Source organism: Oncorhynchus mykiss, chromosome 27 (genome assembly GCF_013265735.2).
Source record: "Oncorhynchus mykiss isolate Arlee chromosome 27, USDA_OmykA_1.1, whole genome shotgun sequence".
Taxonomy (NCBI): Eukaryota; Metazoa; Chordata; class Actinopteri; order Salmoniformes; family Salmonidae; genus Oncorhynchus; species Oncorhynchus mykiss.
This window is the reverse complement of record NC_048591.1, coordinates 262,253-289,072: the sequence shown is the minus strand read 5'-3', so window position 1 is coordinate 289,072 and position 26,820 is coordinate 262,253. Positions and strand designations below refer to the sequence as shown.

General features: G+C 44.0%; 1 protein-coding gene across 2 annotated transcripts in view; it reads left to right on the top strand.

The window, feature by feature from the left end:
* The window catches only part of LOC110507290 (endothelin-converting enzyme 2), an 87,590-nt gene that overhangs the window by 16,832 nt on the left and 43,938 nt on the right, over positions 1 to 26,820 (top strand). For both annotated transcript variants that reach the window (XM_021587172.2, XM_021587173.2), the window contains 3 exons: positions 12,202 to 12,285; positions 17,524 to 17,668; positions 17,962 to 18,177. In XM_021587172.2, the coding sequence (XP_021442847.1) occupies positions 12,202 to 12,285; positions 17,524 to 17,668; positions 17,962 to 18,177 (445 nt within the window). The remainder of the gene's footprint in view (positions 1 to 12,201; positions 12,286 to 17,523; positions 17,669 to 17,961; positions 18,178 to 26,820) is intronic.

Below are 26,820 nucleotides of genomic sequence, written 5' to 3'. Positions count from 1 at the left end.
TTTTTGGTATGACGCTAAAAGCTTGGCACACCTGTATTTGGGGAGTTTCTCCCATTATTCTCTGCAGATCCTCTCAAGCTCTGTCAGGTTGGATGGGGAGTGTCGCTGTACAGCTATTTTCATGTCTCTCCAGAGATGTTAGACTTGTCCCGAAGCCACTCCTGCATTGTCTTGGCTGTGTGCTTCGGGTCATTGTCCTGTTGGAAGGTGAACCTTCACCCCAGTTTGAGGTCCTGAGATGGTTGTCCTTCGGGAAGGTTCTACCATCTCAACAGAGGAACTCTGTCAGAGTGACCATCGGGTTCTTGGTCACCTCCCTGACCAAGGCCCTTCTCCCCTAATCGCTCAGTTTGGCCGGGCAACCAGCTCTAGGAAGAGTCTTGGTGGTTCCAAACTTCTTCCATTTAAGAATGATGGAGGCCACTATGTTCTTGGGGACCTTGAATGCTGCAGACATTTTTGGTACCCTTCCCCAGATCTGTGCCTTGAGACAATCCTGTCTCGAAGCTGTACGGACAATTCCTTCGACCTCATGGCTTGGCTTTTTGATCTGACATGCACTGTCAACTGTGGTAGAATTTACCACAGGTGAACTCCAATCAAGTTGTATAAACACCTCAAGGATGATCAATAGAAACAGGATGCACCTGGGCTCAATATCTAGTCTCATAGCAAAGGGTGTGTATACTTATGTAAACAAAGTATTTTTTTTATTTTTTTTATTTCAATAAACCTGTTTTCGCTTGGTCATTATGGGGTATTGTGTGTAGATTGATAAGGAACTTTTTTTTATTCCATTTTAGAATAAGGCTGTAACGTAAGAAGATGTGTGAAAAGTAAACGGGTCTGAATACTTTCCGAATGCACTGAAGGTGGAAGAACACCCTGTGGATTTAGCCCCAAGGAGTAGGCTTACTTGTGTGTGTGCGCGTGTGTCTGAACATTGTGTGTGTGTCTGTATATGCAAGTTGTTGCAAATACAGTCAGAAGTTTACATTCACCTTAGCCAAATACATTTAAACTCAGTTTTTCACAATTCCTGACATTTAGTCCTAGTAAAAATTCCCTGACTTAGGTCACTTCATTTTAAGAATGTGACATGTCAGAATAATAGTAGAGAGAATGATTTATTTCAGCTTTTATTTCTTTCATAACATTCCCTGTGGATCAGAAGTTAGTATTTGGTAGCATTGCCTTTAAATTGTGTAACTTGAGTCAAACCTTTCGGGTAGCCTTCCACAAGCTTTCCACAGTAAGTTGGGTGAATTTTGACCCATTCCTCCTGACAGAGCTGGTGTAACTGAGTCAGGTTTGTAGGCCTCCTCGCTTTTTCAGTTCTGCCCACACATTTTCTGTAGGATTGAGGTCAGGGCTTTGCGATGGCCATTCCAATGCCTTGACTTTGTTGTCCTTAAGCCATTTTCCCACAACTTTGAAAGTATGCTTGGGGTCATTGTCCATTTGGAAGACCCATTTGCGACCAAGCTTTAACTTCCTGACTGATGTTGCTTCAATATATCCACATAATTTTCCTTCCTCAAAATGATGCCATCTATTTTGTGAAGCTCACCAGTCCCTCCTGCAGCAATGCACCCCCACAACATGATGCTGCCACCCCTGTGCTTCCTAGTTGGGATGTTGTTATTCGGCTTGCAAGCTCCCCCCTTATTCTTCCAAACTTAACGATGGCCATTATGGCCAAACAGTTCTATTTTTGTTTCATCAGACCAGAGGACATTTCTCCAAAAAGTACGATCTTTGTCCACATGTGCAGTTGCAAACCATAGTCTCGCTTTATTATCGTGTTTTTGGAGCAGTGGCTTCTTCCTTGCTGAGCGGCCTTTCAGGTTATGTCGATATAGGACTTGTTTTACTGTGGATATAGATACTTTTGTACCTGCTTCCTCCAGCATCTATATGAGGTCCTTTGCTGTTGTTCTGGGATTGATTTGCACTTTAACACCAAAGTACGTTCATCTCTAGGAGACAGAACGCGTCTCCTTTCTGAGCAGTATGACGGTTGCGTGGTCCCATGGTGTTTATCCTTGTGTACTATTGTTTGTACAGATGAACGTGGTACCTTCAGGCATTTGGAAATTGCTCCCAAGGACAACCCAGGCTTGTGTAGGTCTACCATTTTCTTTCTGATGTCTTGGCTGATTTCTTTTGATTTTCCCATGATGTCAAGCAAAGAGGCACTGAGTTTGAAGGTAGGCCTTGAAATACATCCCCAGGTAGACCTCCAATTGACTCAAATTATGTCAATTAGCCTATCAGAAGCTTCTAAAGCCATCAAATTTTACAAGCTGTTTCAAGGCACAGTCAACTCAGGGTATGTAAACTTCTGACCCACTAGAATTGTGATACAGTGAATTATACGTGAAATAATCTGTCTGTAAACAATTGTTGGAAAAATTACTTGTGTCATGCACAAAGTAGATGTCCTAATCGACTTGCCAAAACTATAGTTTGTTAACGAGACATCCGACTTCAACTGTACTCCAACTACACTAAATAGGAAATAGGGTGTAATTTGGCACGAAGATTGGGTCTTATACCAGGCCACAGTTTAAGATCTTATAACAATATACCCACTACCTAGGCAACGAAGTGTGCTCAGTATCTATAGTTTGGGGTTTTGTTGATGACTCATAGGCTCTTACTGTGTAAGATGCAGTTTCTTTTGGAAGAGACTAAGGTTTACCAGGCATACCATGAATTAGGCCTCCCGAGTGGCGCAGCGGTCTAACATGCTGACCACACCGCTCGTGTCGCAAAATAAATTTACACATACGTGTTATTCAATCACTGCACCCACACTGCATGCGGGCGGGCGTCAGCGAGCGTCTGCGTGGCCAGGCGCTAAAATAGAAATTGGTTCTATTTGTGACACTCAACGCGCTGCAAGTTCGGTCTCTCCCATCTCCTCATTGGTTTTCAGGAGCATATACCCACGTGGGTGATTAAAAGATGAACTTAGGTCTGCACTCCGGTAGGTTGTAGTAATGCTGTAAATTTGGTTGCCAACCACCATATATAGTCCAAAGAAGAAAAAGAAGCCTTGAGGAAGGTTGAGAGATGATGAGAAACGAATTCGGTTTACCTTTTTATCTGTGGATTAATTGTCGGAGTTGAGGACCTTGTGCATTTCAGGTAAAATAACAACCCAATGTTGATATACCAGGACAAATTAGCTAACAACAGCAAGCTAGCTAGCTAAATTACCATAAATGTTTAGTCCTTTTTGACCTGTCCCCAAAATAATATAGTTTGTTTGTTTTGTGTTGATATTTCAACCTGTGTGTCCTGATCGCTTCTAGAGTGGGTGAACAAAAAAATGTTCTCGACATGGTGCACACGAACGCACACGTGCATCTGGTTTGGTCAGCATGTAAGGCATTGCATCACAGTCCTTGAGGCGTCACTACAGACCCAGGTTAGGTCCCAGACTGTGTCACAGCCCGCCATGATCGGGAGACGGTAACAGCATGAGGCAGGGCACAATTGGCCCTGCGTCGTCCGGGTTAGGGGAGGAGTTGGCCGGCCGGGATTTCCTTGTCTCATCACGCTCCAGCGACTTCTTGTGGCGTGCCGGGCTCCTGCAAGCTGACTTTGGTTGCCAGACAGTGTTTCCTCCGACACATTGGTGTGGCTGGCTTCTGGGTTAAGCAAGCAGTGTGTCAAGAAGCAGTGCGGCTTGACAGGGTCGTGTTTCGGAGGACGCATGGCTCTTGGACCTTCGCCTCTCTCGAGTCCGTATCCAATTGAATGTCACGAAATTGGGGAGAAAAAGGGGTAAAAGTACAACAACAAAAATATTATAGTAATGCTATGAATAGAACTGACATGATTCCCTACTCTGTATGTATGCACAGCCTAGGACGATAGTCTGTTTTGTGGGGATGGCTTTAGAGAGGATAGGGGTTGATGAGTGGTGAGGAGAGGAGAGGAGAGGGGAACATGGTCAATGGGTGTGATGTGGGTGGATGAAAGGAAGGTTTTGTAACCTATTAGAAAGGTCATACAGAGAGTACTTTGCGTGCAAGTGTGTGTGCAGATGTGTGTGAGTGCGTACGTGTGTCTCAGGGCATTTTTGTAAAAGTACTCTATAAGGAACCATTTTTTGATTCAGATGTACTATTTTGAGGATGTGGGTGTTGTCATGAAGAAAGAGAGAACCAGAACAAATATCATTCACCTACTCTGTATGTGTGTGTGTGTGTGTGTGTGTGTGTGTGTGTGTGTGTGTGTGTGTGTGTGTGTGTGTGTGTGTGTGTGTGTGTGCGTACATGCGTGTTAGGCCATTCACTGTAGAAAAAAGGGATGCTAGTCTTTTTTTCTTATAGATCTGTAGTGTAGTGTTTTGTTTTTTTTTTACAGATGGCCATCCACAAAGCTCAGTGCCACACCATCCCATTTATCCCATCAGGTCAATCAATAGCCAATAGCAGATGGCTTTAATGGGTTGCCATTGTTTTTTCCTCTGTATTGTGGCCATTGCCTTGGTGCACACACATACACACCATTATCAATAGGCCATCATCGTCACGATAGAAACTTAGTTGGTTTCATTAGTAGCCTGAGCCGTTATCCTCATCCATCAGTTTACATCAAGAACACTAACCCAGTCTTATCTATAACCCAGTCTCTGTATCTTATCTACAGAGCACACACACTCTCTCTGTGTCACACACACACATGCACATACTTGCACGCATGCACGCACGCACGCACGCACCACCAATTACGCACCACTAATACAATCTGTATTGCGGTTCCCCCTTTGTTAGTCATGTATTGGTTCCATCCAGCCACCCACAACACCAGCATCATACACATCATACACTGAATCTCCTCCCTCCCATACAGCCTTCTGCTTTATGACTAACTTCTCTTCCCATCCCGTTCATTATTAACCTGGTGAGAAGGGTCTGCTGGGAGGCAGGCTGTGGGAAGGGGATCCAGGGAGGAACATCATCAGGTGGGGACCAGAGTGAGAATAGCTACAGACAGCAAGTGTGTGTGTGACTGCTTCTGGTGAGGAACTGTTGTTTTATGTCTCTTTAAAACTAGTGTGCTCCCCTTAGTTTGTCTTGTCTTGTTATACACAGGTTTGGGATTTGTTGGTTTTGTTACGTGTGTTGTTTTTAGAGGAGATTATTTAGAAGTGATGGGGCTCGCTGGTGACATCCAGAACAATGCAGAGGAAGATGCTAGTTGCATGTGTGTGTGTGTGTGTGTGTGTGTGTGTGTGTGTGTGTGTGTGTGTGTGTGTGTGTGTGTGTGTGTGTGTGTGTGTGTGTGTGTGTGTGTGTTAGAGAGAGAGATACAGAGAGAAAGAGATACAGAGAGAGAGAGAGAGAGTGAGGGGAGCATGTCTAAAGGACAAACTTACTAAGCAGAAGGTTTTCCTGTTGGTTGGTCGACATGTGACAGTACAATATGATTACAGTGCGAAGCTAACAGACATAAATGATCAAATACCCAGGAAAAGCTCTTCTCAGAAAAATAAAAATGTCTCCTAAAAAAATGACACAAGTGAGAGAAAGATAAAGAAAAAAGGGGATATGGCACATAATGTGTCAGGTGAATCAGTGTAATATCCCAGCGGGCAAAATCGGTTGCAATTGCATTTTTTATGATGTCATCTGTTGGATTGGATACTAGTTGTATATGGACGTTTTGTTAACATCCTTTTCTGGTTGTAATCTGGTTATCTGACCTGATAACATCCAAAATATTAATGTCTTTCACATGACTTCTTGATCTCTAAATGAAACAGACGTCTTAAGCTGGTTGCAGAGACCTAATTGGCTGTTATATAAACTCAGCAAAAAAAGAAACGGCCCTTTTTCAGGACCCTGTCTTTCAAAGATAATTCGTAAAAATCCAAAATCCACTGTTTCCCATGCTTGTTCAATTAATCATAAAAAAGTAATGAACATGCACCTCTGGAACAGTCGTTAAGACACTAACAGCTTACAGGCGGTAGGCAATTAAGGTCACAGTTATGAAAACTTAGGACACTTAAGAGGCCTTTCTACTGACTCTGAAAAACACCAAAGAAAGATGCCCAGGGTCCCCGCTCATCTGCGTGAACGTGCCTTAGGCATGCTGCAAGGAGGCATGAGGACTGCAGATGTGGCCAGGACAATAAATTGCAATGTCCGTACTGTGAGATGCCTAAGACAGCGCTACAGGGAGACAGGATGGGCAGCTGATCGTCCTCACAGTGGCGGACCACGTGTAACAACACCTGCACAGAATTGGTACATCCAAACATAACACCTGCGGGACAGGTGCAGGATAAGCAACTGCCCGAGTTACACCAGGAACACACAATCCCACCATCAGTACTCAGACTGTCCATAATAGGCTGAGAGAGGCTGGACTGAGGGCTTGTAGTCCTGTGGTAAGGCAGGTCCTCACCAGACATCACCGGCAACAACGTCACCTATGGGCACAAACCCACCATCACTGGACCAGACAGGACTGGCAAAAAGTGTTCTTCACTGACGAGTTGCGGTTTTGTCTCACCAGGGGTGATGGTCGGATTCGCGTTTATCATCGAAGGCATGAGCATTACACCAAGGCCTGTAGTCTGGAGCGGGATCGATTTGGAGGTGGAGGGTCGTCATGGTCTGGGGTGGTGTGTCACAGCATCATCAGACTGAGCTTGTTGTCATTACAGGCAATCTCAACGCTTTGCGTTACAGGGAAGACATCCTCCTCCTCATGTGGTACCCTTCTTGCAGGTTCATCCTGACATGACCCTTCAGCATGACATGACCCTCCAGCATGACAATGCCACCAGCCACACTGCTCTTTCTGTGCAAGATTTCCTGTAAGACAGGAATGTCAGTGTTCTGCCATGGCCAGAGAAGAGCCCGGATCTCAATCCCATTGAGGACTTCTGGGACCTGTTGGATGGGAGGGTGAGGGCTAGGGCCATTCCACCCAGAAATGTCCTGGAACTTGCAGGTGCCTTGGTGGAAGAGGGTAACATCTCACAGCAAGAACTGGCAAATCTGGTGCAGTCCATGAGGAGTTGTTGCACTGTAGTATTTAATGCAGCTTGTGGCCACACCAGATACTGACTTTTGCTTTTGATTTGCTCCCCCCCCCCCTTTATTCAGGGACACATTATTCCATTTCTGTTAGTCACATGTCTGTGGAACTGTCAGTTTATGTCTCAGTTTTTGAATCTGGTTATGTTGATGCAAATATTTACACATAAAGTTTGCTGAAAATAAATGCAGTTGACAGTGAGAGGACGTTTCTTTTTTTGCAGAGTTTAGTTTATTTTCAACCAGAAAACTAGTTTACAACCAGAAAGTGTTGTCATAAATTTTTCCAGCTGGAATGATTCTTACACTTTCCAAACTGCCTTTTGAAGGGACACTTTGTGCTTATGTCAGTTGTGCCCTTTCTGAACCTTGTTCATGAGTAATGTTCTCATGGAGACAATGGCTCATTACGACCCTTCCCACTTAGGATCTAAAAGGAACAGATCATAGATGGAACCTAACATTTGCCTTTAAAGATAATATTGTTTAGACGAGTTTGGAAGTTTATTGTTTGGAACGTTATCCCTGAGCTCGTCTTCCATACATGTGTCGTGTCTTTGGCTATGCCGGATTAAGTGATATGACATGCTATTCTATAAAATAATTTCTCCATTAATATTACCTGATTGAGCTAATCATGTAAATGTAATTAACTAGAGAGTCGGGCACCACAAAATAATATTTTTAGAGATGTTATCTTCCGAATAAACTCTTAAAGACCTAGTAATATTTTACATCAATAGCAGTCAATATTAATCGTCATCTTAATTCAGTCTCATTTGAAAGTTGTAAATTCTTGGTTATCTGCACGAACCCTGGCTAACAAGTTGAATCAGCAATACAAAATTGGGTTTAATTATTTATTTACTAAATACCTAACTAATCACACAGAATTACACATACACATAATTAAATCATAACTTGATTACAAATTACGTCATAAAAGAAAACGTCCCAGAACAGGTATGACAACTGGTTACACAAAAGAAAAGGGCTGGGTTTGAGTGAAAGAGCGTGAAGACTGAGGAACAAAGGGCAAAGCATTTTAAATTACCGCCCATTTGGAAAAGGAAAATGCAGTAAATATTTACTCTGAGCTGCGCTTCGGTAGGTTGGTGGTAAATGGAAGGCCATGTTGCCTTTGTCCTTTGAAGAATGTCTCTGCTGGTAAATTGCATACGTTGTAGTAACGTCGTTGTATGGTAGATGGGATACTCTGTCTGTTCCTTCCTAACCTGCTGTTGCTAACTCAACGTCTAGGAGGTATCACTTCTGTAGTGAATAAGAGTTCAAAGTTCATACCATTCGCAACCAAACCTCACGCTGATGTTGGCTTCGATCTGTAGTTATTGTCTGAACCATTCTGACACTGGACCGTCGTCCTCACATCCTCGGAACAGGAGGTTATATTGTCGTCAAGGCTTTATATAGGAAGGGAGAGGAGGGCGTGTTTGAAAGGTTTTATAGCCCATGTCCCTTCACAGGGGCGGGCCACTGATTGAGCAGAGCCCAACCTTATGAAAACCCAAATCTCACATTTTAGAAACTAAAATCAAATTTCATCCCATCACGAATCATTTCATATTCAAACATTTATATTGAACAACAATTCCATGTGAATCCGATAACTCTGATGTGTAGACTTTCCACTGTAGAGTTTATGTCATCTTATCATTGATGAAAATGTCTCTGATGACAACCGAACTGACATCATATTCATTAAGTACCACCGCATATGTTCAATTTGTCGGATTACCAGAATATAGTTAATTTCCCCCCACCTTCTGATGTTCCCAGAATCTCTATGTTAACCAAGGGTTTTGGAAATGTAACATCAGTAGGGTAGATAGAGGAAAAAGGGGGGGAAGAGGTATTTATGACTGTCATAAACCTAACCCCTGGCCAACGTCATGACACATGTCATTCCAGCATGGGGGCATTCTTAGACAGTGTCATACAGACTGTTACGCGGAGTGGAAAAAGGAAAACCAAGAGCAGACTCAGATGAGGAGACTGGGATGAAGTAACCAAGGTATTTATTGAAACACAGGGGGAAGATGGAGTGCAGGCCAGGGGAATCTCGGGCAGGTTGCAGGAAACCAGTTGCGGAGGCTGAGGTTGGAGCGAGAGGGGTTGGGACAGAGTAAGCAGGTCCGAAGGGGAATCCAAGGGAGCAGTAGAGTGGGGAATCCAGAGCAAGGTAGCAGGATGAGGAGATGCAGGACTGGAGACAGGGACCAGAGTCAGAGTGGGCAGAACTGCAGTGAAGAGGAAAACCGTGTCAGGCAAGGAAAACAGGCACAACAGGTTAACAGGATCTAAATAGTAACAAACGGCTAGAAACATAGACTGACTGAGCAGTGATTACGATCTGGCAGTGTGGAAGTGGCAGGACTGAGTATTTGTAGAGGTATTGATTATGGAACAGGTGGCAGCTGGTGGAGATCTGCTCTGACTCCAGCACACCTGTCTCCACCCACACGATCACAGAGAGAGAGAGAGAGAGAGAGAGAGAGGGAGAGAGAGAGAGAGGGAGAGGGTGAGAGCACTGGGGGAGTGGCGGCAGGTCAAGGAGACACAGGATGGGCAGTATGGAGTTATGGACTGTTATGGAGTTATCTGTGTGATGAGGAGAGTGCTTTTAGGTATATGGACACCTGCTCGTCAAACATCTCATTCCAAAATCATGGGCATTAATATGGAGTTGGTCCCCCTTTGCTGCGGTAACAGCCTCCACTCTTCTGGGAAGGCTTTAAACTAGATGTTGGAACATTGTTGCGGGGACTTGCTTCTATTCAGCCACAAAAGCATAAGTGAAGTCAGGCACTGATGTTGGGCGATTAGGCCTTGCTCGCAGTCGACGTTCCAATTCATCCCAAACGTGTTCGCTGGGGTTGAGGTCAGGGCTCTGTGCAGGCCAGTCAAGTTCTTCCGCACCGATCTCGACAAATCATTTCTGTATGTACGTCGCTTTGTGCATGGGGGCATTGTCATACTGAAACAGGAAAGGGCTATCCCTAAACTGATGTCACAATGTTGGAAGCACAGAATCATCTAGAATGTCATTGTATGCTGTAGATTTCCGTTCACTAAGGGGCTTAGCCCGAACCATGAAAAACAGCCCCAGACCAGTATTCCTCCTTCACTAAACTTTAAAGTTGGCACTATGCATTCGGGCAGGTAGTGTTCTCCTGGCATCCGCCAAACCCAGAGTCGTCTGATGGACTGTCAGATGGTAAAGCGTCCAATAATCTTTGTTATCTTCAACCTAGCCATGAATGAGGAAGTTATTTATATTTGCCTGTGTAAATCAATTGTTAAATAAACACTATGTGGGTGGGTGGGTGCTTGCATGTGTGTGAGTGTGTGCGTCTGTCAGTGCTTGTGTATGTGGTATGTTATAACCTGAGAAGGTTAATTAAACACAGGGATTTGGATCTATCCCCTGGCGCTCCTGTATTTAGACTGCTGCTCTGTTCTGAGTGGGAGTTGTCTGGCTCAGTTCACGGCTACTCATAAGATGGCCATGCTACAAAGAACCGGGTAGTCACTAAATTACCATATGTCACGTTCGTCAACGCATGCGTAGAGTTCCACATATTTTAATAAATCGAAACTCACCAAACAAAACAATAAAGCACAAACGAACCGTGAAGCTAACAGTGCTACTAGGCAACTAAACATAGTCAAGATGACACGCACCTCAGGGCGAGTGCGGGGAGGAGGCACAGGACGTACTGTACTGTGGAGGCGCACTGGAGGTCTAGAGCATAGAGCTGGCACAACCTGGCCTGGCCTGGCTGGATGCTCACTTTAGCCCGGCAAGTGCGGGGCGCTGGCAACGCACTGGGCTGTGAAGGCGCACTGGCGACACAGTGCGTAGAACCGACGCAGGATATCATGGACCGAGGAGGCACACTGGAAACCAGGAGTGCTGAGCCGGCACATCCCGTCCTGGCTGGATGCTCATTTTCGCACGGCAAGTGCGGAGAGCTGGCACCGAGCGCACTGGGCTGTGACTGCTCACTGGAGACACAGTGCATATCACCACATAACATGGTGCCTGAACGGTCACACGCTTCTCAAAGCGAGTGCGGGGAGTTGGCTCTGGTCTGGAACTTGGCTCCGCCAACCACCCCGTGTGCCCCCCAATTTTTGTGGAGGGGGGGGGGGGGGGGGGGGGGCTGCCTCTCGTGGTTGCGTCTTGGTTGCGAACCCCGGAGTCGTCGTTGATCCTCCTTCACTTCCTCCGTCTGCTTCCCCGGCAGGCTTTCATACCTCTCCAATATTTCCTCTCAAGTCCAGGCTATTCTCTCCTCAACCTCCTCTATAGACCAGGATGCCATCTCCTCCCGAGCACGCTGCTTGGTCTAGTTGTGGTGGGATCTTCTGTCACGTTCGTCATAATGATTGGACCAAGGCGCAGCGTGCGTAGTGTTCCACATATTTTAATAAATCAAAACTCACCAAATAAAACAATAAAGCACAACCGAACCATGACGCTAACAGTGCTATTGGCAACATAACATAGTCAAGATCCCACGAATCACAATGGGGAAAATGGCTACCTAAATATGATCCCCAATCAGAGACAATGATAAACAGCTGTCTCTGATTGTGAACCATACCAGGCCAACATAAACCATTAATCACCTAGATGACCCACCCTAGTCACTATCACGCTCCAACCAACAGAGAATAAACAGCTCTCTATGGTCAGGGCGTGACACCATACTACAAAGGACAGAAATGACTATCATCATTTCACCAAGCACATCAAGATCAGGTCGTACTCACACATACGCCTGTGTTCTGTTTTCCATCACCAAACATCACCAACCTTAGTGTGGGAAGAGAGGGTAATGCATTGTGACGGAATGGCAGAGATGAGAAACCGCAGGGGGGTGTCTCTCCCTTTTCCTTTCTCCTCCCTTTCTCCCTCGCTCTCATGGGTGGCTTGTTGGTTTTCTCTAATACATTCCTTCATTCTAAGACGTGTATGTATGTCACTGAAGTCCTGTCACTTCTCTGCACTGCTTACTCTCTATTTCATCTGGTGAAAGCGCAACTTTTTATTTTTATATCTCTCCTACTATTACTGGTGCTAACTCTCCTTTCTTCCTTCTCCATGCAGATGTCCAGCTACAAGCGTGCAACATTTGAGGAGGAGGCGACAGACAACCCAGCTGATGGGAGCATGTCTCCGGACAGTGTGGAGGTCAGTCTGAGCTCAGTGGTTGATGTGAGGGGAGGGGGGGCAGAGGTCAATGGAAATGGAGGAGGCTCCACACAGTGTCAGTCTGTTATTAGAGTGAAGTTGAACTAGATGTGGATCCTGGGTCCATTTTCCCCACTAATGGTTAAGGTACCTAGGGGGTACTTCACCCCAGAGCATTATTACACCGAATCTGGGTTTAAGCTGCTGTTAGATTAGCCCAACGATCAGAAACAGAAAGTATGAAAGTATGATTTTTATTTTATTTAGCAGACAATGGATTTGTCATGCCTTTCTCTCGCGTTCTCTTGCATTTGGTCGAAGCACTGCAAATTTATCTGAGGATAGGCTGTCTTTTGTAATGTCATCATAAACTGTCTGAACTAAATGTAATCGTACAGTACTGATTTTTAGAGAGAACTTTATTCTAGATGTCTGAAGACAAATGTGAAGAAAGTTCAGCCGATTATCGCTGCTGATAAACAGTAGTAGTACATTACCTTTAGACATGTAATGTGTGCAGAGCCTGTGGAACAGTGGTAACGCTCCTGGCTATTCACAGAAATTGACATTAAGGGTTGCCCTATTGTCTGGAGCAATTGAACCGAGCAGTTGCGCAAGTTGAGCCTGCTCTGTGGTTTTCACATTGGGCAGATAATTAAATGCGCCGAATACAACAGACCTTACAGTGAACTGCTTCCTTGCAATCCATGAACCAACAATGCAGTTTTAAGAAAAATAACTGTTCGGTAAAAAATAGATAAATAAGACATAAAAATAAAAATAACAAATAATTAAAGAGCAGCAGTAAAATAACTGTAGCGAGGCTATATACATGGGGTACCGGCACAGAGTCAATGTGCGGGGGCACAGGTTAGTCGAGGTAATTGAGGTAATACTGTATGTACATGAAGGTAGAGTTAAAGTGACTATGCGTAGATAATAACCAGAGAGTAGCACATCTGGTTGCACATTTAACATTCTGGTAGAAATTAGGTAAAAAGGATTCCCAAATTTAAACCCCATAAGTTGTATTTTATCCATGCCATTGTTCAGCCACAACACTATGAAATAAAATATGTTACAGTTTTTATTATCCCGTTGGTAGGATATTCGTGATCATAGCTTGTTTATTTTGTTATCCAATGATTGTACGTTGGCTAATAGGACTGACGGTAGAGGCAGATTACCCACTCGCCGTCAGATCCTTACAAGGCATCTCTGTCTCTTTCTCATGCGAATGACGGGATTCTGGCCTTGTCGGTTGTCTGAAATAATTCCTTTGCGTCCTACTCGTTAAAGAAAAAATCTTCAACCAGTACGAGGTAAGTAATCGCTATCCTGATATCCAGAAGCTCTTTTCGGTCATAAGAGATGGTGACATAAACATTATGTACAAAATATGTTACAAATAATGAGAAAAAACACACAATAGAACAATTGGGAGCCCATAAAACGGCAGCAATCTCCTCCGGCGCCATTCAGTCCTATCCAGGTGAAAGCTATGTTCCCTTATTGATGTCAGTTGTTAAATCCACTTCAATCAGTTTAGATGAAAGGGAGGAGACATGTTTGCCCTATTGGGAATTGCCTTTCAAACTTAAATGTCAATCCCTGAGTCACATATAATACCCCCATTTTACATTTAAATTTGATTTTTTTGTCATTTAGCAGACACTCTTATTCTGAGCGACTTACAGTTAGTGCATTCATCTTAAGACGGTTAGGTGGGACAACTACATATCTCATAGTAATTACATTATTAAAAAAAAAAGCTATCAGCAAATTCAGTTCTAGTAATTTAATTTATTTTTTTAATCCCCCCCAGAGCCCGGGGTTCAATCCCCACATCCTCCCTTCCTAAGTGCAAAACAATGTCCTTTAAAAAAAAAAAACTTTTGACATTTTCTTAAACTACACTAAATTGATACTTCATAGTAGTCCCTCATGAAAGACTGACTGCCAAATCGAGAGCTGGCCTGTGCTCTTGCAAAATTGTATTCTCGGTTCCGAGATGAACTTTATAGTGATATTTCATTCATTAGAAAAGTCACTCGGAAAGAGGAATGGAGGGTTAAAAATATATATACAGTACATTTGGAAATTATTCAGACCTCTTCACTTTTTCCACATTTTGTTACGTTACAGTCATATTCTGAAATTGATTAAAATTGAAATGGATTTTTTTTTAAATCTCCAAATTTATTACAATTTAAAACAGAAATACATTATTTACTTAAGTATTCAGACACTTTTCTATGGGACTCTAAATTAGGTTCAAGTGCATTCTGTTTCCATTGATCATCCTTGAGATGTTTTTGCAACTTGATTGGAGTCCACCTGTGGTAAATTCAATGATTTGGAAAGGCACACACCTGTCTATATAAGCAGTGCTGTAAAGTAAAGTATGTTGTAAATGACTATTGTAGCTGGAAACGGCTGATTTGTTATGGAATATCTACAGTTGAAGTCAGAAGTTTACATTCACCTTAGCCAAATACATTTAAACTCAGTTTTTCACAGTTCCTGACATTTAATCCAATTACAAATTCCCTGTCTTAGGTCAGTTAGGATCACCACTTTGTTTTATGAATGTGAAATGTCAGAATAATAGTAGAGAGAATGATTTATTTAAGCTTTTATTTCTTTCATCACATTCCCAGTGGGTCAGAAGTTTACATACACTCAATTAGTATATGGTAGCATTGTATTTCAATTGTTTAACTTGGGTCAAACGTTTCGGGTAGCCCACAATAAGTTGGGTGAATTTTGGCCCATTCCTCCTGACAGAGCTGGTGTAACTGAGTCAGGTTTGTAGGCCTCCTTGCTCGCAAACGGTTTTTCAGGTCTGCCGACAACATTTCTATAGGGTTGAGGTCAGGGCTTTGTGATGGCCACTCCAATACCTTGACTTTGCTGTCCTTAAGCCATTTTGCCACACCTTTGGAAGTATGCTTGAGGTCATTGTCCATTTGGAAGACCCATGTGCGACCAAGCTTTAACTTCCTGACTGATGTCTTGAGATGTTGCTTTAATATATCCACATAATTTTCTTCCCTCATGATGCCATCTATTTTGTGAAGTGCACCAGTCCCTCCTGCAGCAAAGCACCCCCACAACATGATGCTGCCACCCCCATGCTTCATGGTTGGGATGGTGTTCTTCGGCTTGCAATCCTCCCCCTTTTTCCTCCAAACATAACGAAGGTCATTATGGCCAAACAGTTCTAATTTCGTTTCATCAAACCAGAGGACATTTCTCCAAAAAGTATGATCTTTGTCCCCATTTGCAGAAGTCTGGCTTTTTTTATGGTGGATTTGGAGCGGTGGCTTCTTCCTTGCTGAGCAGCATTTCAGGTTCTGTCGTGATATAAAACTCATTTTACTGTGGATATAGATACGTTTGTACCTGTTTCCTCCAGCATTCCTCACAAGGTCCTTTGCTGTTGTTCTTGGATTGATTAGCACTTTTCACACCAAAGTACGTTCATCTCTAGGAGACAGAACACGTCTCCTTCCTGAGCGGTATGATGGCTGAGTGGTCCCATGGTGTTTATACTTGTGTACTATTGTTTGTACAGGTGAACATGGTACATTCAGGCGTTTGGAAATTGCTCCCAAGGATGAACCAGACTTGTGGAGGTCTACACTTTTTTTTCTAAGGTCTTGGCTGATTTCCTTTGATTTTCCCATGATGTCAAGCAAAGAGGCACTGAGTTTGAAGGTAGGCCTTGAAATACATCCCCAGGTAGACCTCCAATTGACTCAAATTATGTCAATTAGCCTATCAGAAGCTTCTAAAGCCATGATCTCATTTTCTGGAATTTTCCAAGCTGTTTAAAGGCACAGTCAACTCAGTGAATGTAAACTTCTGACCCACTGGAATTGTGGTACAGTGAATTATAAGTGAAATACTCGGTCTGTAAACAATGGTTGGAAAAATGACTTGTGTATTGCACTAAGTACATGTCCTAAGCGACTTGCCAAAACTATAGTTTGTTAACAAGAAATGTGTGGAGTGGTTGAAAAAGGAGTTTTAATGACTCCAACCTAAGTGTATGTTAACTTCCGACTTCAACTGTACATAGGCGTACAGTTGTTCCAATAGAATGTTGTGTTAGCTAATCCAAGTTTATCATTTTAAAAGGCTAATTGATCATTAGAAAACCCTTTTGCAATTATGTTAGCACATCTGAAAACTGTGGTGCTGACTAAAGAAGCAATAAAACGTGCCTTCTTTAGACGAGTTGAGTATCTGGAGCATCAGCATTTGTGGGTTCGATTATAGGCTTAAAATGGCCAGAAACAAAGAACTTTCTTCTGAAACTCGTCAGTCTATTCTTGTTCTGAGAATTTAAGGCTATTCCATGTGAGAAATTGCCAAGAAACTGAAGATCTCGTGTACTGTGTACTACTCCCTTCACAGAACAGCGCAAACTGTCTCTAACCAGAATAGAAAGAGGAGTTGGAGGCCCCGGTGCTCAACTGAGCAACTGGGAGCTTCATTAAATAGTACCCGCAAAACACCAGTCTCAACGTCAACAGTGAAGGGGCGACTACGGGATGCTAGCCTTCTAGGCAGAGTTGCAAAGAAAAAGCCATATCTCAGACTGCCCAATAAGAAGAGAAGATTAAGATGGGCAAAAGAACCCAGACACTGGTCAGAGGAACTCTGCCTAGAAGGCCAGCATCCCGGAGTCGTCTCTTTTTAATAAAAATGTAACCTTTATTTAACTAGGCAGGTCAGTTAAGAACAAATTCTTATTTACAATGACGGCCTAACAGGGAAGCATTGGGTTGACTGCCTTGTCCAGTGGCAGAACAACAGATTTTTACCTTGTCAGCTCGGGGATTTGAGCATTAGGCTACATGCCGCCCAATTAAGGGGTATTGTGTGTGGATTGATGAGGGTGAAAAAAAACTATTTTATCCATTTTAGAATAAGACTTGAATGTAACAAAATGTGGAAGAAGTCAAGGGGCCAGAATACTTTCCCGAATGCACTGGATATATTTATTTAGACAGTATGCAAATCAGAAGGGGATACAGGCAGGTGGGTAAAAAACTGTGGGAAGGGATTGAACCCCGGTCTCCGATAGGGAGATTTGGATATATGACATGTGCTGGTAGTGTTAGAACTTCACCACAGCTCTGCAAGAATGGAAGCCCTCTTGACTATGTCTGTGATACATGTGATGTCATCCCATCCTCTCTTCTGTCTCTGGCTCATGTGTTTCCACAGGTTGGCTTTCGGAAGGGCGGCATCCAGCTCCTCGGTCCCATGGGCAGGAGGACTCAAATGGAGGTAGTGCTGGCTGGTGTGCTGCTCTGCTCTCTCCTCGCCCTGTTCGGATGTGCTGTCACGCTGGGCATGCGCTACAACACAGGCGAGGCCTTTGGTTACACGCACGGACACAGGCGCGCAAGCACACACACAAGCACTCAAGTGTTATGTCTTATAATAAGGCTTATAATATGTTATGTCTCTCTGTGTATCAACATTTCAGCTGGCTGGTGTTTAGCAGTATCATTATGAGTGATTATTAAGACATTATGGAGTCATACATGCTTTTGACAAAAGTCTTGTGAACTTGCATTATAACCACATCATAAAGCATTATACTGTACCAGCAGGCTTTATAAAGCATTATAGAATTCCGTTTTTCTACCTTGAAACCAGACCCAGCGCGAAGCCTGTGTCTGACTGAGGCCTGTATTACGGTGGCCAGTAAGATCGTAGAGGCCCTGGACCGCAGCGCTGACCCCTGCCATGACTTCTACCAGTACGCCTGCGGGGGCTGGGTACGCAAGAACCCCCTCCCTGATGGACGCTCTCGCTGGAGCACCTTCAACAGCATCTGGGACCAGAACCAGGCTCTCCTCAAACACCTGCTGGGTGAGTTGTTTGTACACAATACACAGACAGACACACATTGCATACTGTAAACATACCACACTATTTCATGACCTTGTTGACAGTGTTGGGAGTGTGTTGTCAATTCTTTTATTTTTATTTTTTTTATTTAACTAGGCAAGTCAGTTAAAAACAATTATTATTTACAATGACGGACTACTCCGGCCAAACCCGGATGACGCTGGGCCAATCGTACGCCACCCTATGGGACTCCCAATCACAGCCGGTTGTGATACAGCCTGGAATTGAACCAGGGTGTCTGTAGTGACACTTCAAGCACTGAGATGCAGTGCCTTAGACTGCTGCGCCACTCAGGAGCCCAAATCTGTTAACAGTGTTGACAGTTTTGTATGGTGGAAGTGTTGACAGGCCTGGTTCTAGTTTATTTGCTGGTCTGTTCAGGTCAGCATATAGAGTATGTTCCCAGATCTGTTGAGGCTGTATGGCCAAACACTAGACAGCACAAACGGGTCTTGGACCAGGCCCTGCCAGATTTAATAATGGCCCACCCAATCAAGACGGCTTAAAATATATTTAATACAATTTTAAAATGAACTTGATTTGTTGGTTGTATTGTCTCCTGACTCATCAGAACGGTTGAAAATGCAGTAGGAGGTTCCTGAGATCTAATTGGTTACATCGCAATCATATGGTAAATCAGAAGCCTACAGTCAAAATCTGCAATTTTGACAGCGAGTTGTGACTGTCAGTGAGAAGCATCTAAAATAACCCTAGACCTATGGCAACATTTAAAAGTTAAATCGCATAAACAGAAAAGTCACATATATTCTGAATTATCCTTTCTAATTATTTTTAAAAGAATAGTGTACACTAAAGAAATCCTGTTGTTTTTACAGTATCATACTGGCAGCCAGTAGTTTATTCCCATTAGTAGGCTACACCAGGACGAATCTCTTTGCACTAGTGGAGAGTGTCAACCATATCCCTGGTGAGTGTATAAGGACACAAGGCGAGACCCAAATGCAGACACAGGAAGCAGATGGTTGAGCACCAATATTTATTAATCCAAGGGGTAGGCAAAAGGGGACAGTCAAGAGTTCATAAACCGGGTCCAAAACAGTACCAGATGAAAGGCAGTCTCAAGGGCAGGCCAGGCAAGGGTTCAGTGACCACATCAGAGTCCAAACAGTAGAAGGGGATAGGCAGGCTTGAAAACAGAACAGGCAGAGTGGTCAAGCAGAAGGGTACGGAGTCAGGACAGGCAAGGGTCGAAACCAGGAGGACTAGAACCAACAGAGACTGGGAAAAATAGGAGCAAGGAAAACTGTTGGTTGACTTGGCAAACAAGACAAACTGGCACAGAGAGACAGGAAACACAGGGATATATACACCGGGGATAATAAGTGACACCTGGAGGGGGTGGAGACTATCACAAGGACAGGTGAAACAGATCAGGGTGCGATAGAGTGCGCATACCGTCTTTATCATTGGATGAGTCAGTCACTGGAACGTTTAGAACAATAATTTCCTCATATTGTATAATAGGTATCTCCCTTTTTTGTAGCCCTAGATCAGATTCATTCAAGACAAGGTCATTTTTATTGATCTCAGTTTGTCAGTATCAGCAGAGTAGGACCATGCTGTTATTTTTGTAGAATGCCTATTATTAAAGATTCTAATAGTGTCTCCAGACATGTAGAATTGCACGAAATGTGTTTATAAAAGCCACATTTTTTCCCGACTCCTCCTAAAACTGTTTGCCTCCTCTGTTTTCCTCGCTGCTTCCCCGAACATGGAACTCACGCACCGCACCGCCTATGACGTTGTGTAGCCTATTTCATTATGTTTGTTTACTGTCAGACTCGGACAGTCAGCCTGTTTCTTTCCGTGGTGTTGACAGTAATTATAACTTGTGTAGTTGCGCTGCCTACTTGGCAATAGGCCTAATAACAGGCTTGTTTCCCAAGGGAACTTTGTGGTCACATTTATCCTGTGTTATGTGTTAAATTATGCAATGTGATTGCACAAATCTTCACTTAAATATGTCAGGGTATTTTTGCTGGAAAATTGTTGTCCCAGTCACTTTTACTCATGCCCAGCCACACAGCAATTTCAGCCTATACCAAAAAAATCAAATCAAATTGATTTGGACCAGGCTAGTCAGCATCTACAGTGCTGTGTGGTTTTTGAGGCCAGCTGAATCAGCTTGTCTTGCTAAGTGGGCAGACCAGGGATGTGTCCCAAATGGCACCCTATTCCCTTTATAGTGCACTACTTTTTACCAGGGCCCTTGTGCACTATGAAGGGAATAGAGTTCAAATGAAAGGAATAGAGTGCCAAGGAATAGAGGGCTGAGGGCCCCAGGTCAGTGCAGTTCTGGTAAATATCTTGCTGCTTCCGGTGCATGCAGAACTTTATACTCCATCCAATGTTGAATTAAAACTATTCAGTACTGGGATGCCAGTCTCACTCCATAATATACCAGAGGTTACTGTGACCCTGTTTGTTCAGCCCTACTTTTTTATTTTTATTTTATTTCACCTTTATTTAACCAGGTAGGCTAGTTGAGAACAAGTTCTCATTTGTAACTGCGACCTGGCCAAGAAAAAGCGTAGTAATTCGAAACATAAAACAACACAGAGTTACACATGGAATATACAAAACATACTGTCAATAATACAGTAGAACAAAAGAGAACAAAAAGTCCATATACAGTGAGGGCAAATTAGGTAAGTTAATATAGCAATTAAACACTGGAAAGGTAGATCGGCAGAAGATGAATGTGCAGGTAGAGATACTGGAGTGCAAAGGAGCAAAATAAATAAATAAATACCAGTATGGGGATGAGGTAGCTAGATAGATGGGCTGTTTACAGATGGGCTATGTACAGGTTCAGTGATCTGTAAGCTGCTCTGACAGCTGGTGCTTAAAGCTCGTGAGGGAGATGTGAGTCTCCAGCTTCAGAGATTTTTGCAATTCGTTCCAGTCATGGGCAGCAGAGAACTGGAAGGAAAGACGACCAAAGGAGGAATTGGCTTTGGGGGTGACCAGTGAGATATACCTGCTGGAGCGCATGCTACTACGAGTGGGTGCTGCTATGGTGACCAGTGAGCTGAGATCAAATCAAATCAAATTTATTTTATATAGCCCTTCGTACATCAGCTGATATCTCAAAGTGCTGTACAGAAACCCAGCCTAAAACACCAAACAGCAAGCAATGCAGGTGTAGAAGCTTTACGTAGCAGAGACTTGTAGATAACCTGTAGCCAGTGGGTTTGGCGATGAGCAGTATGAAGCGAGGGCCAACCAACGAGAGCGTACAGGTCGCAATGGTGGGTAGTGTATGGGGCTTTGGTGACAAAACGGATAGCACTGTGATAGACTGCATCCAGTTTGTTGAGTAGAGTGTTGGAGGCTATTTTATAGATGACATCACCAAAGTCGAGGACGGGACGGGAGAGCCACTGAAGCTTAAAGAGCAAGTGTTTAAGTGTGTGTGTGTATGTTTGTATGTGCATGCGTGTATGTGCGTATGCTTGTGTGCGTGTACCAGAGGTTACTGTGACACTGTTTGTTCCCCTTTAGCTGCCCTACTAGCAGGAAAGCCACTGAAGCTTAATGAGGGAGTGTGTATGTATGTGTGTGTGTACGTGCATGTGTGTATACTTGTTTGTACTTGTGTGTATACAGTTAACAATATTATGCTTGTCCGAATGGGATTGTGTTAGCAATTCAGAAGAGAGATATGGCTTTCTCCCAGTAGTCTGTTTTGATGCAGCTTGTCAACGGTGTTTTTTTGTTCAACCATACAGAGAAAAAACAAACAAGACTAAATTAACAGTGCGCTGGTGTAGAATTACTCCTCATCAACAACAGTCAGGAAGCAGTGCCAGTCTAAGGTCTTGTTCCAAATTGCTCCCTATTTAGTGCACTACTTTTGAATAGGGTGCCATTTGGGATGTAACCTGAGATGTCTTCTCAGTAAAGTGTGTGTTGTCCTCTCAGTTAAGTGTGTGTGCGTGCTTGCGCGTATGTGCATGCGTGCGTATGTGCTTAGGTGAGTGCATGCGCATGCTTGCATACCTGTGTGTGTATGTTCTGCTGCTAATTTACTGGCGGAATATTCCAGCTCTGAGTCATTTAATTTAATTATGTCTGCAACCATCCGTGTGAGATGGACCAGAGCATCCTTTGAGGTCACACCATTTAAAAGTTCTATGATCATTAGTTGATCTGTTCTGCAGCATTGGCCAGTCATGTAACATCCAAGATGGCGTAGCAGTCAGACGTCTTTTGTTTTCATCTTGTCCCATATACTGTATATATCTTTATATATATAATTTTATATATTGTTTGTTGGCATATATTTCTTCATATTTTTCTTAACCCCAACTTCAACATACTCTCCTGCAACCCGCCTCACCCAATGTGGTATGGATCTGCTATTTTCTTCACCTCAGAACCGGAAACCCCAGCAGAAGCTAGCCAGGTAACTAAGTACTAGCTAGTAGTAAGCTAGCCCCTGCTAGTGGTCATCAGCTAACCTCTAGCCAGGACAACTCCTGCCAGTCTGTACAGCGAGTCTCAACCAAGAGATTACCGGACTCCTTTTTCTCCATATCACCGGATTCCTACCGCAAGCTCTGAACCTCTTCACCTGGATCACCGTGGCTTGCTAGCTGCTATCCAATTGGCTTCTCCTGTTAATGTCTCTGTCCCGAAGTGAGCACCAATTAGCCTGGAACTAGCCTATGCTACGCCCATATCCCGGCTAGCTGAAGAGGACCCTTTGCCACTCCTTGAGCTACAATACCTATTTTGCCAATTGCTGTTACGGAGCCCCGCCGATCCAACTTGTCTGGACTACCAAAGTATTCCCCCCTAGGTTTTTTTTAAACTGGCTCCTTCATCACGACATCCCCTGAATGCCCATTTGCTAGCCGCGGACCGCTAACTATCTAGAGCATACCGGACTGTTAGCTGTAGTGGTCTATCAGTCAATTTCTTGGGCTACTATTCCTATTTTGCCAATTGGCCTGGACCCTTTCACTGCACGGACACCTGCCGACATAACCGCATGAGGGGGCTACAGCAACAGACATCTTCCGTCGCGACGTCCCTCTAAGGCCCTTCTGCTAGCCCCGGCACGCTGGCTGTCTGAATCGCCGTGTCTCCAGCCCGTCCAGCTACTCATTGGACCCTATGATCACTCGAGTATGCATGCCTAATGTCAATATGCCTTTTCCATTGCTGTTTCGGTTAGTGATTATTGTCTTATTTCACTGTAGAGCCTCCAGCCCTGCTCAATATGCCTCAGCTAACCCTCTTGTCCCAACATCCACACTTGCTGTGACCTCACTTGGTTTAATTGATGTCTCTAGAGACAAAACCTCTCTCACCGTCTCTCAATGCCTAGGTTTACCTCAACTGTATTCACATCCTACCATACCTTTGTCTGTACATTATGCATGTAATATATATCATACTGCGCCCAGAAATCTGCTCCTTTTACTCTCTGTCCCGAACGTACTAGACGACCAGCTCTTTTAGCCTTTAGCCGTACCCTTATCCTACTCCACCTCTGCTCCTTTGGTCATGTAGAGGTTAATCCAGGCCCTGCAGTGCCTAGCTCCACTCCCATTCCCCAGGCACTCTCATTTGTTGACTTCTGTAACTGTAAAAGCCTTGATTTCATGCATGTTAACATTAGAAGCCTCCTCCCTAAGTGTGTTTTATTCACTGCTTTAGCACACCTAGCTGTGTCTGAATCCTGGCTTAGGAAGGCCACCAAAAACCCTGAAATGTCCATCCCTAACTATAACCTTTTCTGACTAGATAGAACTGCCAAAGGGGTGGAGTTGCAATCTATTGCAGAGATAGCCTGCAGAGTTCTGTCTTACTATCCAGGTCTGTGCGAAAACAATTTCAGCTTCTACTTTTAAAAATCCACCTATCCAGAAACAAGTCTCTCACCATTGCCACTTGCTATAGACCACCTTCTGCCCCCAGCTGTGCCCTGGACACCATATGTGAATTGATTGCCCCCATCTATCTTCAGAGCTCGTGCTGTTAGGTGACCTAAACATGCTTCACACCCCAGCCATCCTACAATCTAAGCTTGATGCCCTCAATCTCACACAAATTATCAATGAACCTACCAGGTACAAACCCAAATCTGAAAACAGAGGCAACCTCATAGATATCATCCTAACCAACCTGCCCTCCAAATACACCTCTGCTGTCTTCAACCAGGATTTCAGCGATCACTGCCTCATTGCTTGCGTCCGTAATGGGTCTGCAGTCAAACGACCACCTCTCATCACTGGCAAACGCTCCCTAAAACACTTCAGCGTGCAGGCCTTTCTAATCGACCTGGCCCGGGTATCCTGGAAGGATATTGACCTCATTCCGTCAGTAGAAGATGCCTGGTTATTCTTTAAAAGTGCTTTCCTCACAATCTTAAATAAGCATGCCGCATTCAAAAAATGTAGAACCAGGAACAGATTTAGCCAGTGTTTCACTTCAGTGGCGTACTGCATTAGCATCATATAGCCCCCGCGATATGCAACTTTTCAGGGAAGTTAGGAACCAATATACACAGGCAGTTAGGAAAGCAAAGGCTAGCTTTTTCAAACAGAAATTTGCATCCTGCATTACAAACTCCAAAAAGTTCTGGGACACTGTAAAGTCCATGGAGAATAAGATAACCTCCTCCCAGCTGCCCACTGCACTGAGGCTTGGAAACACGGTCACCACAGATAATTCCACAATAATTGAGAATTTCAAAAAGCATTTCTCTATGGCTTTCCATGCTTTCCACCTGGCCACCCCTGCCCTGGTCAACAGCCCTGCGCCCCCCACAGCAACTTGCCCAAACCTCCCCAATTTCTCCTTCACCCAAATCCAGACAGCTGATGTTCTGAATGAGCTGAAAAATCAGCAGGGCTAGACAATCTGGACTCTCTCTTTCTAAATCTGGACTCTCTCTTTCTAAAATTATTAATTATTACTAAAATGACACAATTTTTGCAACCCCTATTACTGGCCTGTTTAACCTCTCCTTAGTATCGTCTGAGATCCCCAAAGATTGGAAAGCTGCCGCGGTCCCCCTATTGAAGAGACACTCTAGACCCAAACTGCTACAGACATATATCTATCCTACCCTGCCTTTCTAAGTTCTTCGAAAGCCAAGTTAACAAACAGATCACCGACCATTTCGAATCCCACCGTACCTTCTCAGCTGTGCAATCTGATTTCTGAGCTGGTCATGGGTGCACCTCAGCCACGCTCAAGGTCCTAAACGATATCATAACCTCCATCGATAAGAGACAATACTGTGCAGCTGTATTCATCAACCTGGTCAAGGCTTTCGACTCAGTCAATCACCACATTCTTAATGACATACTCAACAGCCTTGGTTTCTCAAATGACTGCCTCGCCTGGTTCACCAACTACTTCTCAGACAGAGTGTGTCAAATCGGAGGGCCTGTTGTCCGGACCCCTGGCAGTCTCTATGGCGGTGCCACAGGGTTCAATTCTGCGGCCGACTCTTTTCTCTGTATACATCAATGATGTCGCTCTTGCTGCTGGTGATTCTCTGATCCACCTCTACGCAGATGACACCATTCTGTATACCTCTGGCCCTTCTTTGGATACTGTGTTATCTAACCTCCAGACAAGCTTCAATGCCAGAAAACTCTCCTTCCGTGGCCTCCAACTGCTCTTAAATGCAAGCAAAACTAAATGCATGCTCTTCAACCAATCGCTGCCCACACCTGCCCGCCCGTCCAGCATCACTACTCTGGACGGTTCTGACTTAGAATATGTGGACAACTACAAATACCTAGGTGTCTGGTTAGACTGTAAACTCTCCTTCCAGACTCACATTAAGCATCTCCAATCCAAAATTAAATCTAGAATCGGCTTCCTACTTCGCAACAAAGCATCCTTTACTCATGCTGCCAAACTTACCCTCGTAAAACTGACTATACTGTCGATCCTTGACTATGGCGATGTCATTTACAAAATAGCCTCAAACACTCTACTCAGCAAATTGGATGCAGTCTAATCACAGTGCCATCCGTTTTGTCACAAAAGCCCCATATACTACCCACCACTGCGACCTGTATGCTGTCATTGGCTGTCCCTCTCTTCACATTCGTTGCCAAACCCACTGGCTTCAGGTCATCTATAAGTCTTTGCTAGGTAAAGCCCCACCTTATCTCAGCTCACTGGTGACCATAGCAGCACCCAACCGTAGCACGGGCTCCAGCAGGTATATTTCACTGGTCACCCCCAAAGCTAATTCCTCCTTTCTTTCCAGTTCTCTGTTGCTAATGACTGGAACGAATTGCAAAAATCATTGAAGCTGGAGACCCATATCTCCCTCACTAACATTAAGCACCAGCTGTCAGAGCATGTACAGATGCAGAGCTCACAGATCACTGCACCTGTACATAGCCTATCCAACTACATCATCCCCATACTGTTATTTATTTTATTTTTTTTGCTCCTTTGCACCCCAATATCTCTAGTTGCACATTCATCTTTTGCACATCTTTCACTCCAGTGTTTAATTGCTAAATTGTAATTATTTCGCCACTATGGCCTATTTATTGCCTACCTCCCTTATCTTACCTCATTTGCACACACTGTATATAGACT